This window comes from Leptinotarsa decemlineata, unplaced genomic scaffold, assembly GCF_025532065.1.
Source record: "Leptinotarsa decemlineata unplaced genomic scaffold, Ldec_3_MD MMD2_tig00000133_RagTag_RagTag, whole genome shotgun sequence".
In the NCBI taxonomy this organism is placed as follows: domain Eukaryota; kingdom Metazoa; phylum Arthropoda; class Insecta; order Coleoptera; family Chrysomelidae; genus Leptinotarsa; species Leptinotarsa decemlineata.
Window position 1 is genome coordinate 2,951,816 of NW_027412542.1, and position 18,182 is coordinate 2,969,997.

The 18,182-nt window shown below is 30.2% G+C and overlaps 1 protein-coding gene across 1 annotated transcript; it reads left to right on the forward strand.

The window, feature by feature from the left end:
• Positions 1-565: 565 nt before the first annotated feature.
• Positions 566-17,878, forward strand: nst (phosphoglucomutase 3-like protein nst). The gene is made up of 8 exons (XM_023163045.2): positions 566-787; positions 863-933; positions 983-1,112; positions 5,758-6,217; positions 6,385-6,666; positions 8,918-9,075; positions 14,317-14,509; positions 14,587-17,878. The coding sequence occupies exons 1-8, from the start codon at positions 585-587 to the stop codon at positions 14,842-14,844; spliced, it is 1,755 nt and encodes a 584-aa protein (XP_023018813.2). The 5' UTR covers positions 566-584; the 3' UTR covers positions 14,845-17,878.
• The last annotated feature ends 304 nt before the right edge of the window (positions 17,879-18,182 follow it).

Sequence of the window (18,182 nt, forward strand, 5' to 3'; positions counted from 1 at the left end):
CTCTGGCTTCATCTGAATGCCTGGCAATGAAAATTTCAGTGACAGACAGAGGAATCTTACTTGGCAGTCATTGTCGAAGCTTTGCAATGGACTACCTTTAGGCGTGGATTGAGTCTTTTGTCGATATCATAGATAGCGCATTCGTAAGAGGAAATGAAATTACTTTCACAGGGATGTCGTTTAAGGGCAGTTGAGTCTAACTGTGCATAGTTGACCCTTCCACCACTAATGAGAACTTGACTGGTCGAAACAACGCTGTATGTTGATGGATCATGATTCCCAGCAATTTTAATATCACACACCATTTCTTTATCGAAATAACCAACAAGGAAAAGGTAGTCAGCTTATTTTTAAATAACCGAGAACTTCGACTTATGCATTTTCTTGCCTTCCAAAAGAAATCGAAAATTAAACGTTATCGGTATATTTACATCATAGTTACATTCACGTCATCTACCTTTTGTAATTCTAAGGATCAATTATATTTTTCTCATGAGTCCACACCTTTCCGAAACCATCAACATAAAAACGAAGAAGAAGGCTAACTGTCACTGTGTCGACGTCTTTGCTCATTTAACCTCTTGATGACTCACTCGAAAGAGACAGCTGACGGAAAAGTGAGAGTGAAATTCAAGAGGTGGTATATACTTTTACTTAATCTTTTATTAATTCCTGACAGCATGGCAAATAATAGTAGCTACAGAACTGTCTATGCTTTCGCTAGGGAGATGTATCCAAGGAATATCAAGGCCCATTTGCAATATGGAACTGCTGGATTTAGAACCAAGTAATAAACATTTTCAAATAATGTTACAAAGGTGTGACCTACATGAATTATATTGATTATTCAATTATATTTCAGAGCTACAGATTTAGACCATGTTATGTACCGTATGGGACTACTTGCTGTCCTCAGGGCAAGGTACAAGAAAGGTAAGATCCTTGAAGAATATGATCCTTTTTTATTCCTGTTATTTTCTAGCTGTTATTGGTGTTATGATCACTGCTTCTCATAATCCTGAACCTGACAATGGTGTTAAATTGGTTGATCCCTTCGGAGAAATGTTGGAACAGTCATGGGAAGCGTGGGCAACAAAATTTGCCAATGTCGTGTGAGTAAAATTTTGAAATATATCAAATCACAAGCAAATGTTACTGATAATGAACCAAATTATATTCCATATTATGATCAATTTTATAATAAAAATAAAGGAGAATTAATCGCAAATTGGTCATTGTGCTATGGGATCTTACTGAAAAGCAAAGGTAGTGCCACTCTTTGAAAACAGTGTATTCCATGTAAAATAATATCAACAGGAATATCTATTTTTTATATTTTATAAGTTTGAGTTCAAATTCAAGAGATAATAGACCAAGTGCAATTAGAAAATGTAATTTCATTACTTCTCCAATATACTAGAGAGGAAGTTGGCAAATACATTTAAAAAACTATTAAAACACTTTTTTCAGAAAAGAACAAAATGCTGTGTCTCGACAAGTGTTTTGCTTACCAAGTCATCTCAATTCATTTTCTGTATTTTTGCAGTTACATATCATATTCGTATAATATCAAGCTCAAAGAAGTGCATATAATATATTTACTAATAAAAAGGGATCACACAGTACATCCGTTTCCTTTTTTTATTAATCATTTCTTTTATTTTCATTTTTCATTAATCACAGATTAAAGCTGAAAAGTTTAGCTTTTTCTAAATGTAGAAAATGAGTTATAAATATGGACAAACATTTTCAAAGAAAAACAAATATTTTTTCACTGAAAACAAAAACACAACATAATAACCTGATAATAACAAAAACGGAAGGAAAGCTTTCAACAGAAAATTACATCATGTGATAATAAAAAGAAAGTGATGTCGTGTGTACATAATGAAGTAACAAGAAAAAATGAAAGAAATGATTCACACGTACAAGGGAATCCTAGTAAAATCACAAAAAGTATAATGTTTTCTTGCTCAACAACTTGAATCTTCTGAAATTAAGCTGAAATGTTTCGAATGTTTGTCACACCAATTACCATGCAGGAAATCACTAACTTGGGACATAGATTGAAAAATAAGCACACCACTGGTGATGATGATATTCCAGCAAGTTTTGTAGACAAAAAAAAGTGATGATGAGTTGTCTGAAAATTTCAGACCAATTAGTGTTTTACCAGACTTTTCTAAATTATTTCAAAAGGCAATCTGTGACCATTTAATGATTTTTTAAAATAATTGTAATTTATACAGTCATTAAGCAATTTATCAATAAATTGCAAATTTAATAAAAGATAACCAATTATTGTGGGGCATAGTCTTATATTTATCTGAAGCATATGATTATCTCAATAATAAATATCTACTTGAAAAACTCAAGAGGTATGGAATTCGTGGAAATGCATTAGGTTGGTTCACATCATACACGACAAAACGATAACAAAAAGTAAAAAATAACCTTAGATGGAAAAACGGTTAAATTTGATGTCAAAATAAATGATATTGGTGTTCCCTATAGCAGTATAACAGGCACAATTTTATTTGTTGTTGATGCTTATGTATCCTGTTGCATCACTACATATGCAGATGACACAAACTTATTTATTAGATCTAACTTAGCAAGCAAAATGTTTCGCAAGTAAGGTGAATAAGTGGTTCATTATTTTGCTTTGGGCTATACAACAAAAAGTTGACACAACTGTGTATAGTTAGTCAGAAATAAATTGACAGACAATAAATTAATAGACTTTAACTTCAAATTTCAAGAACTACATGATATGTTCGTTTTTGAAACAATTTCTAATATAAAAACAAATGCAATGGGATATGATTTACTGAATATAAAACTCATAAAAATGTGCTGTCCACATGTAACACATATTGTAAATTTTTGTCTGAAAAATAATATTTTTCCCACGGTATGGAAGAAAGCAATTGTGAAAATTGTTCCAAAAAAATAATACATCAGAATACAAAGACCTACGTGCCATTAGTTTATTACCAACTTTGTCAAATGTTCTTGAAAGAGCTATTTAAGTTCAGTTGAAAGAACACATTGACAATTTCTTTATACTTCCAATAACTCAATCCGGATTTCGTAAAGGACATAGTTGTACAACTGCTTTGTTGCATATAGTGGACGATATTATAAGAGCATGTGACGAAAAAAATAATACAGTATTGGTACTTCTTGATTTTACTAGAGCGTTCAATACTATTAACTTCGATTTAATCAATAGTGACTTGCAATTATTTGTGAAAAATGCTTCTGATCACTGCTTAAATATAAATTGTAGTAAATCCAATGTTATTGTTTTCGAACCAAAAGGTCCTAGAAATGATATTTGCAAATCTGTGAAAGTAGTAGTAAATGATCATGTACTTGGGGTTGTCCCAGAAGCCAAAAGCCTGGGCATCATTTTAGATAAGGACTTGAAGTTCGAAAGCTAGGTTAATCAGTTTATTAGGCGTGCATATTATTCGCTCAAAATTATATATGGACACCGAAATTTCCTACCCATGAAGGTGAAGGCGAATTTGTGCGAATCATTAGTTTTATCTATATTCAATTAGGCTGATGTTTTGTATGGTCCATGTTTAACCAACCAATTCAAGAAAAACATACAAAAAGTTCAGAATTCCTGCCTACGGTTAATTTTTGGTATTAGAAGAAGAGAAAGAATATCACATGAACTGAAGGATACCGGCTGGTTAAATGTGAACGACAGGAGAGTGTTACATACTGCAACTTTGTTTCACAAAATAATTAATAGTAAAGTGTCGTCTTACTTACACCAGAAAATTACTTCTAGAACTGATGTGCATAATATTAATGTAAGGTATAAAGGCCGACTAACTCCGCCATCATTTCGCACAGAGTTCTTCAGAAGGAGTTTCAGGTACCAGATATGTGCAATTTATAATGACATTCCCGAGCCCATGAAACGAGATGACTTCAATCATTTTAATATCAATTTCAAACGACTCTTATTATCTTCAAACTATTAATGACCCAATAGCTACCTACCTATTACAAATGAATAAATAGTCATAATATTTTAAGATATTTAAAAATTCTTTTTGTTTATTCCTTTCCGTACTAGGCGACATTTTTGAGGTTAAGTGGAAGAGCAATTGAATGATGACTTGTCATCATGTAAATTGAACTTTTCCTTTTGTCTTCTTATAATAAATTAACTGTACATGATTAATTTGATTTGAATGTATTAGAAGATAATAAAGACGATATTATTATTATTATTAAACAATAGTAGTAAAGAACACCACACTTCTGGGAGTGTTTATGAACACCGGCGGTGAAATTAGCATGTTGAGAACTTAGCGTAGAAATTAACAGAAATCCAGTCTTTGCTGCTCAGAAACAGGCAGACAAGAAACAAGCTTACACAAGTTTATTCTGAGATATTACCACAAGACAACAATAATTTTCGGGCAATCAGGCTTCTTCTTTAAAAAAAAATTAAAATGTTCTTGTGTTTTAAAACTGGTTTATGTAAAAATTAAAATTACTCAGAATGGGTGAAATGTGACTTATGAAACACCATTTATAATCGGTTTTTCGATATTACTCCAAGAAGTGACAAAATGGTTTAGACTTTGCTGAGGTTTTCAGTGTCACTGTTTTTGAGTTTGAAAGCCGTGAATTTTAGGAATTTCTTCCTGACGTTTCGCTGGCACGAGTTGCTAGCTTCTTCAGAGGCATTATGGCTTGCTGTCCGATAACTAACTTTTAAGCTTCGTAAAGCGTATTTATGCCTTGTCAGGTAATCAGTGGAACCTGTATTTGTACCTGTACTTGTAGCTGTACTCGAACCTGGAACATTAACAATCTTGCTGCCTGTTGTCATTCTGTTCGTTATTCTCGAATTCATTAAAATGGGATTCCATAGTCGATTGAGGTTCACCGCTTCTTCTTTTCTGTTTGAAATTCTCCCTGTGTTTGTGGATCTTTATTGCCTCCCGTACCAGTCGACTGGTACGGGTGGTTCTGTGCTTTCAAACAAAATTATGTGGTGTCCTTCACTAAGCGCATGTTCTGCCACAGCTGACTTGTCCGCTTGGCCTAGTCTGCATCGGACAGCAAGCCATGATGGTTGAACCTCTGAAGAAGCTAGCCACTCGCGCCAGCGAAACGTCAGGAAAAAATTCCAAAAATCCACGGCTTTCAAACTCGAAAAACAGTGACACTCCAAGAAGTACTTGTTTTCAGGCCAGGAATTATATTTGTTATCCAACTCTTACTACCTGATGTAAAGAACTTTGAATGTACTAGCAGATTTATCTTATATCAAATGACATTATTAAGGCTAGAGTGCTAAAGTATTTACTACCTGTTGTTGATTGATAACATTACCTTGCTTTACATTTAAATTCTATTATCAGTAATATCTAGCTTGATCAGCACTATAGTAAAATCATGTTATGCTAATTATTTATTTTCACAAAGCTAATAATTTTTTTAAGCTTCCAAACAGTTGCTTTGTATTCATTGCTATTTTAATGTATTCAAAAAACACTTTACTGAAGTAAAGACACGTCCGAAGAAGCCATTGTATGGCGAAACACGTGTTGCGTTTTTTAAAATCGTTTAGCGAAAATCTCACATTAGAGTGTTTTTTGAATACGTTAGTTATGGATTTTCATCAAGTATCGGCCAATTCCATCGTATATTCCTATTTTAAATTCTTGTACACTCATCAACTGCCTTTTTCATCTGCACATCTTTTCTCAACTCTTTTAGTGACGACAAATTAGAAGACACTATAAATGAATTAATAAAAGAATACAATATCACGAATATGAATGACAGGGTAGAAATACTTGTAGGAAAAGATACCAGACCTAGTAGTATCCATCTTTCAAAAGCTGTGATGGACGGGGTATTGGCATTATCAGGAAAACCTATTGATTACGGTATCGTTACCACGCCCCAACTACACTATTTTGTAGTATGCAAAAACACCAATAGACTATATGGTCAACCTACGGAAGAAGGATACTATAGAAAGCTTACAAACGCCTTCAAGAAATACAGAGGTAGTGTCTTTTCTCAAGGAAATTACGTTAACAGAGTAATATATGATGGTGCTAATGGAGTTGGAGCGAAAAAAGTTAAATATCTAAAAGAAGCTTTGCAAGACACCCTACTGATAGAAATGTACAATGATGAAATCATCGGATCTGGAAAACTTAATCATTTGGTAATATTGTTTTTTATGCATTACCAACACTTTTTATTACACGTACATGTGTGGAGAAATAATTCAGAGCATGTCAAATCTTAACATCCTTATTGCAGATAATATTGCATTTACATTTTGATCATACATTGAAGTAGACTATGTGAAGCAAAGAAAAATATTTTTAGTGTGGAGCTGACTATGTCAAATCCCAGCAATCCTTTCCTACTGGTCTTCCTGTCGAGACGAATGTTAGGTGTTGTTCAGTTGATGGTGACGCTGATAGAATAGTTTATTATTATATGGATGAAAATAACAAATTCCATCTCATGGACGGCGACAGAATAGCAACATTAGCTGCCTCTTACCTCAAAGAAATTCTTCTGGATATAGGAATTGATTTAAATTTAGGACTAGTGCAGACAGCTTATGCGAATGGAGCCTCTACAGAATACATATCGACTAAACTGGTTAGTATATTATAGAACATTCAACATATAAATTAGTGTTATCAAGTTTGGGGATATTTTTACTGAAATTTTCTATTAAAAACAGATACGCTTTCAACAAACTTTTAAAAAATGAACGATAGTTTAGTTTATTCTATTATAAATACTTATAAAGAACTGAATTACTGAAATGACAATAGATATATAAAATTCATATTAAAAGACTCATTCAATTGGTTATTTTGATACTTTCAAATTTTAAACCTCAAGTTTGGATATATTGGATGCCTAATTCGCTGAGTTCTAGTAAAAACAGGTAGATAAAGTTAATGGTATTACATAGTAATTTATTCTGGGTATAATTTTCTAGTAACAGATTGAGCAGTAATTTCAAATCTAGTTGAATCTTCATTATTTATTGAGAATTTTTGAATTTAATAATTTCCATACTTTCCAGAATGTTTTCAATTCATGATTGAACTCGTGCCCCTCTCTAGAGAGGTGAATAGTATAGATTGATTTAATTTTTTCACAAAACTGTTTCTGTATTTTTTCACACTTTCATCATATGGTATTTCCGTTTGGCCCATGTATAAGACCGCACATGATCATGGTGTAGTCATTGACGCATTTTCTAGATGATGTATGTATATATGACTAATATTAATTTTTATAATATGAATCTGTGAAAACAAATTAAATAAATAGTAATAAAATCAGAACTACACAATAATTTATAAACTACTGATCTGACACCAAACTATTGTCTGTGTTATTTTTTATGCATGCTGAAGTTATTATTGATTTTTTAATCAGTGTTTACACCTTCATTTTGTAAGAACTTAGAAATCTTCATGCTAGGTTTCATTCATGCTGTCATTTTCATTCGTTTCTTAGAACCTGGTATTTTCCCTATATAGTTTTTTGGGCAATATAGAATCTACTAGATTGATATCACAACTATTGTCCATTGGATTTGTTTTAAAACATTCAGTTCTTTATTAGAATTCACATTAGGAATTTACTAGCATGTGGATTATGATGTTACTTTGTCTTGATATGGATGGAAGAATTATGAATGATGCTAGGATTCGCATGTTTAAAGGTAAGATCTCGTTAATCCTTAGCTCGCATAAGTCTCGACTTTTGAGGGTCTTTCATAGAAGGGCAACAGCTGGTTAATGGAAAGACTAATTTCAACAAACCGAAAACAGACATCCATGTGGAATCTTTTGTAAATCAGCCCACTCGGATATTATCATTCATAATTCTTTAGCCCATCCATATCAAAACATAGTAGAAGCATTCAACAGTATGTTCCACAGACTAGTAAATGGTTTTCATTTTCTGATATGAATTTTAATATCCAACTGAATATTATAAAACAAATCACAGTTTACAATGGTTATTATAGCAATCAGTAGATCCTTTGTTGTCCAAAAAATTATGTAATCAAGCCATGAAGAAAATTAACATGATTCCATGAATTAAGAATGAAAATTACAAAAGTCTACTCATCTGGGTTGACATAACATGAAGTTCTTACCAAATAAAGGTGTAATCAGGGCTCAATAAACCATTAATAACTCAAGTATGCATACTGAATGCATACACAAAAGTTTGCTATCAGATAGATAAGAAAGTTTGTTAATTGTCATATGGATTGTGTCCTTAACATAGGTCAAACTGGAAAAACATTCAAAGAACACATAAAAAACAGAAATAGTTTACAGAATGGAAAAACGAATTCAACATATGCTACTCCTTTCCTTACAGAAGGGCAGGAGTTCAAAACTCTTGATTTTCAGAAGAAAGGTTTGAAATTCAACCGCCTGTAAAGTATGAAGATTAATGAATTAAAAAATTCATGATATCTAATACATGGAATAAATTACTATGTAATATTTTATGTAATTTTATTCACCAAATTCAACTAGAACTCAATGAATGACTTGTCTGTTTTTCAACTAAATAAAGTAATCAATTATCTGATTGGAATGCAGGAATAGTTAATCTTGTAGAGTATGAATATTACTGGAGTTTTTTCCTAACACGAAACCATTATTTTAACACCTTAACAAGTGTTTTGATCACCAAGTGATCATCTTCACATGTAGAGGTGTTAAAATAATGGTTGGGTGTGGGGAAAAACCTCCAATAATATTCATTACTACACCAAAGGTTCCAAAGAGTGCATCACAAGTATATTTTTCCATATCAAAAAATATTTCCCCCAATTATATTGATTGTATCATTTTGTTTATGTTTGCAGAATGTTCCTGTAGCTTGTGTGTCAACTGGAGTGAAACATTTGCATCACAAGGCTTTAACTTATGATATAGGAGTATATTTTGAGGCCAACGGCCATGGAACTGTTGTTTTCAGTAATAATGCCAAGGAAAAATTGATATCAGCAACAGAAAGTGACAGGTAGATGTCATTTTAGTAACTGTTCAAGAATAAAACTCAACTGGCTTGGTTTCTTCAACAACTGCTCAATTTGCTCAAAGTTGAAATCAGTACAAAATTTCTCAAACCTGGGCCCCAAAAATTGATTCATTCCTAGTGCAATACCACGAATTCACCGTTTTTGGGCTCTAGTTTTGTCTGTTTTCCAGTCAATGAATCAAGACCCAAACATAAAATCAATAGCATTTACTTTTTAATGGACCATAACGTTGAATCCATTTGATCTATGAAGAAATGAACTATTACTTGATTATTCTACAATGTAGAATTGAACAGTGTTAATTATGGAACGCCGTTTTACTTTTTATTATCACAAATATTCATTCCTCAATTTATTCAACTAACAATTTATTTGTTTGAATTTAATTGATTCATACATTTGTTCCACACATTAAAAACGATTGTTCGTAAAATTTGTTCTATTTTAAATGACACTTGATTTAAAATGTTACATGAATTAATTTGTTTGATGAAAAGTTGCGAACAGTTATAATATAGATTCATTGTTTGACATTTTTTGAAGTAAATGTTTGTCATATATATTTTTTTTGTAACTATCGAATAATTTACTACAATTTCTGTGAAACATTAATAAAATTGTTTGTTGATAATTATAGTTACATGAATTGAAACGCTTGTTGATAATTTTAATTCTGCGCTAGCTTCGAATGGATTCTTGCAGAAGCTGAATTTTTAAATCTGGCAACATGATAGTCTGACCGCAGCGCCGAATAAAAATTATCAACAATCAATTTAATTCATATATCACCTAAAAGCAACAATCAAAACAATTCATTTTTACAAAAAACCAATAGAAAGTAAAACGGCGTGCCACGCCTTTTTATTAATATTCCTTTGAAATAAGCTGGAATATTTTGTTTGTTGAATTTCAGTGATACATGAATTAAATTGATTGTTGATAATTTTTATTCGGCGCTGACGTCGGGCGTATTTTTGTGGAACTACATAACTGCATATATGTATGGCATTAATAATCCGTCCGTAGTACTATTGTACTATCACTTTATACATGGTGGTATTTTATCTATACATTTTTAGAACTTCTTTTATATTTACATTTATTCATTTTTGGAACTTTTTCATATCTACATTTATACTTTATTTATATCAACATTGTATTTCTTGGACTTTGTCAATAAGATGCAAATCTTCGGACAATAAAGTATATTTTGATTTGATTTGACCTCAGCGACGAATAAAAATTATCAACAATCCATTTAATTCATGTATCACCTAAATGCAACGATCAAAACAATTCATTTTCACAAAATACTGGAATATTAATATTCCTTTGAAAAAAATAGAATTATTATATTTGTTGAATTTCAGTGATACATGAATTAAATTGTTTGTTGATAATTTTTATTCAGCGCCACGGTTGAACGGCGTTTTGTCGTACTATAAATGAACTAGCATGTTGCCATATGTAACACTTGAAGTTCTTGATAAATCCAGCGCCGAATTAAAATTATCAACAATCGTTTTAAATGTATCTTTCAAATAATACAAACCTTTCAAATCATCAAAAAATTCAATTCTTTGTCAGAAGTTAGCTTTTTAAAAAGATTGATGAAATAAAACGATACTTGCTTGAGAATGTTTTGCACAAAAGTTGTAACCAAATTTTAAATTTAATGCATTAAAGTGAATGTTAATTTGCTTTTCTTAACGACCCTTTTTGGGTATTTGTTACCATCCACAATCTGAAAAATATAAAAATTATAATGGAGAACTTTATACAAGTGTAGAAGGGCAAAAACAAAAAAAAAATATTTCAAAACTCCTCTGACATCTGACGAAGAAGTAAAGAAATCAATAATTAAAAAGGAATAACTGCCAGTATATTAGAACTTTTTCTGTCCATTTCTGAAGACGGAGGCAGATTTTGGCCTCCGAAACGTTAAGATAAGTATTGGACTATTTCTTAACAATTTTTTTGATAGGCAAAATTGTTAAATACAAGTTACTGATAAATAGAAGATTTTTCTTTGTGAAAAATACTTTGTTTTTACGTAGTAACTTATCGGGGTAACTAAAAAGTTTGCCCTTCTACACTTGTATAAAGTTCTCCATTATAATTTTTATATTTTTCAGATTGTGGAAGGTAATAAATACCCAAAAAAGGTCGATAAAAAACTGATATTCCTCCACAAAAAAATGACTTTCGTTGAATATTAATTTGCTATATTTTCAGACAAACGAAAGTCTATTTTTATTACCAACAATGTTTCAAGGGAAAACTTTGACAGTCATTCAAATATATTCATTGAAATTTTATTCCCGAACTTACTTTTAAAAAGAGAATTTAAAGTTTCATTATTATTCAAGGTTCATATAAATAACTAAAATTTTATTCAAAGGTCAAAATTATTTGCGGAATTGAAACGTTTATTGAATTTACTTGAATAATACATTCCATTGACTGTTGAATAAAAATGTTTGTTCATTGCTGAGTTGAACTACATGTATATAGATTATTTTTCAGCATAATATATAGTAAATTGGCCTTCCATTTTCCAATACTCTGAAACAATATTTTTCTTCGGAATCAATAAAAGCTTCAAGTTATTTCATTAGTTTTTTTTTTTTTCAAATAACAATTTTATTCATGTAACATTTTAAATCAAGTGTCATTTAAAATAGAACAAATTTTGTGAACAATCGTTTTTAATGTGTCCAACAAATGCCTGAATCAATTAAATTTAAACTAATAAATTGTTAGTTGAATAAATTGAGGAATGAATATTTGTGACAATGAAAAATAAAACGGCGTTCCATAGTTAATTCAATGAGATTTTTTGTTAAAAAGAAGTTTTAAATTTGGCAATCTTCAAGGGAGGGAATTAGGAATAGCTTTGTTTAATAATCGTATCAAAGATCTTTAATATTACTCAGAATACTGGAAAATTATTATTAGTGTGACTATAATGTTCAAAAAAGCAAAATGTTCTATTTCCTAGATGTAAGTAAATACCCAAAAAAGGTCGATAAAAAACTGATATTCCTCCACAAAAAAATGACTTTCGTTGAATATTAATTTGCTATATTTTCAGACAAACGAAAGTCTATTTTTATTACCAACAATGTTTCAAGAGAAAACTTTGACAGTCATTCAAATATATTCATTGAAATTTTATTCACAAACTTACTTTTAGAAAGAGAATTTAAAGTTTCATTATTATTCAAGGTTCATATAAATAACTAAAATTTTATTCAAAGGTCAAAATTATTTGCGGAATTGAAACGTTTATTGAATTTACTCAAATAATACATTCCATTGACTGTTGAATAAAAATATTTGTTCATTGCTGAGTTGAACTACATGTATATAGATTATTTTTTAGCATAATATATAGTAAATTGGCGTTCCATTTTCCAATACTCTGAAACAATATTTTTCTTCAGAATCAATAAAAGCTTCAAGTTATTTCATTAATTTTTTTTCAAATAACAATTTTATTCATGTAACATTTTAAATCAAGTGTCATTTAAAATAGAACAAATTTTGTGAACAATCGTTTTTAATGTGTCCAACAAATGCCTGAATCAATTAAATTTAAACTAATAAATTGTTAGTTGAATAAATTGAGGAATGAATATTTGTGACAATGAAAAATAAAACGGCGTTCCATAGTTAATTCAATGAGATTTTTTGTTAAAAAGAAGTTTTAAATTTGGCAATCTTCAAGGGAGGGAATTAGGAATAGCTTTGTTTAATAATCGTATCAAAGATCTTTAATATTACTCAGAATACTGGAAAATTATTATTAGTGTGACTATAATGTTCAAAAAAGCAAAATGTTCTATTTCCTAGATGTAAGTAAATACCCAAAAAAGGTCGATAAAAAACTGATATTCCTCCACAAAAAAATGACTTTCGTTGAATATTAATTTGCTATATTTTCAGACAAACGAAAGTCTATTTTTATTACCAACAATGTTTCAAGAGAAAACTTTGACAGTCATTCAAATATATTCATTGAAATTTTATTCACGAACTTACTTTTAGAAAGAGAATTTAAAGTTTCATTATTATTCAAGGTTCATATAAATAACTAAAATTTTATTCAAAGGTCAAAATTATTTGCGGAATTGAAACGTTTATTGAATTTACTCAAATAATACATTCCATTGACTGTTGAATAAAAATATTTGTTCATTGCTGAGTTGAACTACATGTATATAGATTATTTTTTAGCATAATATATAGTAAATTGGCGTTCCATTTTCCAATACTCTGAAACAATATTTTTCTTCAGAATCAATAAAAGCTTCAAGTTATTTCATTAGTTTTTTTTCAAATAACAATTTTATTCATGTAACATTTTAAATCAAGTGTCATTTAAAATAGAACAAATTTTGTGAACAATCGTTTTTAATGTGTCCAACAAATGCCTGAATCAATTAAATTTAAACTAATAAATTGTTAGTTGAATAAATTGAGGAATGAATATTTGTGACAATGAAAAATAAAACGGCGTTCCATAGTTAATTCAATGAGATTTTTTGTTAAAAAGAAGTTTTAAATTTGGCAATCTTCAAGGGAGGGAATTAGGAATAGCTTTGTTTAATAATCATATCAAAGATCTTTAATATTACTCAGAATACTGGAAAATTATTATTAGTGTGGCTATAATGTTCAAAAAAGCAAAATGTTCTATTTCCTAGATGTAAGATATATAAAATATTTATACGTAACTATTAATCAACACTTCAAGTAAGAATTTCATATAATTTTTCAATTCAAAATTGGGATGTCTCGTCCTCTGGACTGAAAGATCACGCCCTTTGATAAAAATCAGGATTTTTTTTTCAATAATTACTAAACTGATCCAAAATTAATATATACGAAAATACTTATATTCCATATAGATGTTGGTTTCCATATCACTTTAGATATTCAACCTCACCCGGCAATAGTATTTCAACTTGAAGTTTTAGAGGACCTTTCACCTCCAGCTAAATACTATTGATGAATGCTGCTAGGGTCCATGGGCTTATGTATATGAAAAAAAACTCTGTTGGAGTACTTGTTATGGATTGTTTTGAAATTTCATATTCGTTTATCTCTTGAACAGTGATAAATGATTTCAAAATCATTCACATATTCAATATTATTATTATAATTCACTTCTGTGAAAACCTTATAGAAATTATACTGAGTAGATATCTTTCTTCCAGTTGCACTGAAAAACAAAAACAGGCTAGCAAAAGACTCCTGACTTTGATTGATATTATAAATGAAACTGTCGGAGATGCAATTGCAGACATGTTATTAGTCGAAACAATACTTCACGCCAAGGGATGGAATATATCACAGTGGGAGGCTTGCTATACTGATTTACCAAATCGACTCTTGAAAGTGACTGTTAAGGTAACTTTATCAAGTTTTATGTCTGAAATTTAAGATATGACGATCAAGTTTAGACATTTATTCTAACCAATTTTCAGGATCGCAATGTAATTACAACAACAGATGCAGAAAGAATCTGCGTTACACCTAACGGCCTTCAAGATGCAATAAACTCTTTGGTTGTGAAATATGATAAAGGGCGGTCTTTCGTTAGACCTTCGGGAACTGAGGATATCATCAGGGTATATGCGGAAGCAGCCACAAGGAAGGAGGCTGACAAACTCGCAGCTGAGGTGGCTTTGAAAGTGTATGAACTCGCTGGTGGAATAGGAACTGCGCCAGAAGTACCACAATAAGCCACTTTATTTATACTTTTCATTTTTATATACTTTTGTCTTGATCATCAACCTACCAAGGTCGTTAAAGTGCTACAAATTTCCGAGTATCGACTTGGTAGTATTCAGTGCTGATGTGCAATATAAGAAAAACAATGGTAGGATTTTAAATCCTAATTAGTTTTTCAAACATCTTTCAATTTTACACCAACGAATTTTGAAGACTTCGTATTAAAATTTGTCAATACATGATTGAAAAAGTTTCTATTCTGTGCACAAGTTCAGTATTCAGAGATAGAAATTTAATCAGATTTGATTTTTGCCATATCCATTTGATACATTAATTATGAGAAAAATAATGAGGGAACTATTGAAAATACTAAAAATAATAGGATCGAAATTTTCAATAGTTGGATTTGAATTTTTTTTTATTTTTGTCATTTTTCATCAAGTTCATCATTTGCATATAATAGACATTTCACTTATTGTTTGGCATATTTATTCTTTCATTTTCATTTCAAGTCGATCATTATTTTTTACAAATTTGCATAGACACACAAATAACATATATGATGGAAACGTTTCATTTTTTTCGAGAATAACCTACCATCGATTTTGCATATCATCGTCTGCCTCTATTTTTTAATGAACACATCATATATATTATTGAATGAAAAGTAACCTAAATTTCTCCATTAGGACTCAACATGCAAAATAAAAGTATTTTCAAAGAATAAATTCTCTTTGTGCGATTAATTATCTTCTAGTCTTAAAAAAGATAAACGCTATTAGGGCAAAGCAAAAAACCCTGCCAATTTATACATATTCCTTGGTAACTGCCATTCAGATAACATACAACTACAAATATTTGGTAGGTAAGTAAGATCTTACATTCATAATTTTTTTATTGTACAAAACTTTCAAACACAAAATTCAAAATGTTGAATCTAATCATCCAATGAGACGGATTATGTATTATTTTGGTTCGTTTGTAACCATTCGATCAAAATCTTTCAAAATGTTTATAAAAACAAGACAATTTGAGATACAACGGTTGGCAAAAAAATAATGTTTTATGCTTTTTTTTAATGCATTCAGAGCTGGAGATCTGGTTCAGTATTTACGCTAATCATGATTTACACATAGATGTTTTTTTGTATGTTTGAGGTTATTTTCACCACTGGAGTATTCAAACTATAAACATTCCCAATACTATGTTTTCCAGTCAATATAGTAGAAATTGCCAATGAAATGTTCAATAGACAAATCCATCTCCTATGCTCTCATTATGGTATAATATGACAAATTATGCATTATATCAATTAAAATCAGCAGGTTATGGTGCCAAGTAATAATTTTTCAAATCTATTGCGAATGCTTTCCCACGCCACTGGAGTGGGAAAAGTGTTTTCAATAAATTCATTTTACGCTAGAAATTCCATCTATCTATCAAGATTTGTTTTTATATATACATCTAGAAATCTATTGTAGATGAATTCTTGGTTCAAGTTTGAAATTTACCAAAAATACATTTCATTATCTAATATAATATGATTTGAAATCCCTGAAGGAATCAAAATTAAAATGAATAGCTGAAAATAACAATTAAGCAAAAAAGACCCTGAAATGAAAGTAGAATAAAATAAAAAAAAAAGAAATTAAAATTGAGAGACTTCAAGTTACTTCACTAGTGAAATAACTAGAGCATTATAAAAGCATATTGTATGAAAGTGATAATTTTTTTCAAATTAATTTTTTATAACAGATGGGTTTGCATGGAGTACACTTCATTTGAAAGCAAAACACCCCAAACTATAAAAAACTTGAACTAAATGAAAGTCATGATCACTGTAGACACTGTTCAAACTGAAATTCTCAGCAGACTCTCTAGTTCTGAATTTTGTCGCCAGGTAGCTAGCTTCAGGCTTGTATCACCAATAATATTTAGGCCAAGCCAACCTAAAAATTCTGCAGTGAAAAAATACAATGCCATGATTATGTAATACCAATCTACTTGACTGGCTAGATCTTTGATTTACTCAATCATCAGTAATTATTAACTAAATAGTTTTAGGATACTGTAGACAAAATATTTTGTACATTGTTTTATAAGGTGCTATATATAATGTGGAACACAGGGCACTGCCTTTGCCGACCATTTATTGGATATTCATGCCTAAAATTTTAAAACTTTTTATAAAAATAATACTCTAGTGAATTAACCATCAATAATTTATTTTAATATATATTGTTTACAATTTGTTACAGTTACATTTTTTTTTATTATGTAGGCTTTATCTTGTATTTTATGTACAGTGTATAAATTGTTCATTTTTAATATTCGGAAAATTGTTTTATTGTCTGTTGTGTTATTGATAGGCTTATTTTATATTTGAGATTGTATTCACTAAATTTTCAGCTACAACATTTTCATTAAGGTTATTAACATTTATCGACATCTAAAAGTAACCAAACCAGTGAATCAAACAAGTACTTTTCTCAAACACCAGAACTGCAACACTCTTCTCGACGCGCGTTTCACCAACCAACTTGGTATCTTCAGGAGGTGAACTAGATCAATTCCTAACTATTGAACTGGTCTCTATTTACATTTATACATCCGTGCTTTCTGGTACAAATTCGTGGGAAATTTTCTTGTGAAGGTTCTAAAGGGACTTTTATCCCTTTAGAATAGCAGTTGTTCTGGATTTATTCTATGCCTGAGGTTCCATTTTCATCTTTCAAAACTAATGATAGTCATTTGATATGAACCCAGTGTGTAAATGAAACCAGGCGTGAATCCGAATGAAAGTGTCTTTTTAAATACCACCTCTATTTAAGCTGTTAGAACAAAATTAGGTTCACTTAGTTTAGCTTCTAATTATAAACTTGTATTCAAAAGATACTTGTCATTTTGTGAAAAAAAATAACCTAATACATATGAATGCTTTTGTTAATATTTTTTGTTTACTGAAAATTCTATATCTATTAATTTATTCTTCTAGTTTGTTAGTTGGCAATAATTGCATTTATAATAAAATTTTCTCTTGCAAAACATTTAGTTTTTAATTGAGCAATTTTGATTACTCAGGTTCCTACTCCTTTTGACTACTTCCTAATTTAATAGTTTTTCAAGCAGTATAACTGTTAATGATCACCTTTTGGGTTTCATAATGTCATCGAGCTTATCCAATAAATGAGGCGAGTTCAAAGAATGTTCACCTTTGAATTGCTATATTTTTAATATTTGATTAACGAAAAAACAGATTTTTTTTAATATTTGATATCAGAGATTAGATTAATTCAGAGATCAGTTCAAATACCAGTTTCAAGAGCAAGACAAGTGATAGTAACAAGTG

Excerpts from the sequence above, each read along its gene's own strand:
- nst (XM_023163045.2), top strand. The coding sequence starts at position 585 with ATGACTCACTCGAAAGAGACAGCTGACGGAAAAGTGAGAGTGAAATTC. Across the intron at positions 788-862 it reads ACTGCTGGATTTAGAACCAA|AGCTACAGATTTAGACCATG; the intron begins GTAATAAACATT and ends ATTATATTTCAG. Across the intron at positions 934-982 it reads CAGGGCAAGGTACAAGAAAG|CTGTTATTGGTGTTATGATC; the intron begins GTAAGATCCTTG and ends GTTATTTTCTAG.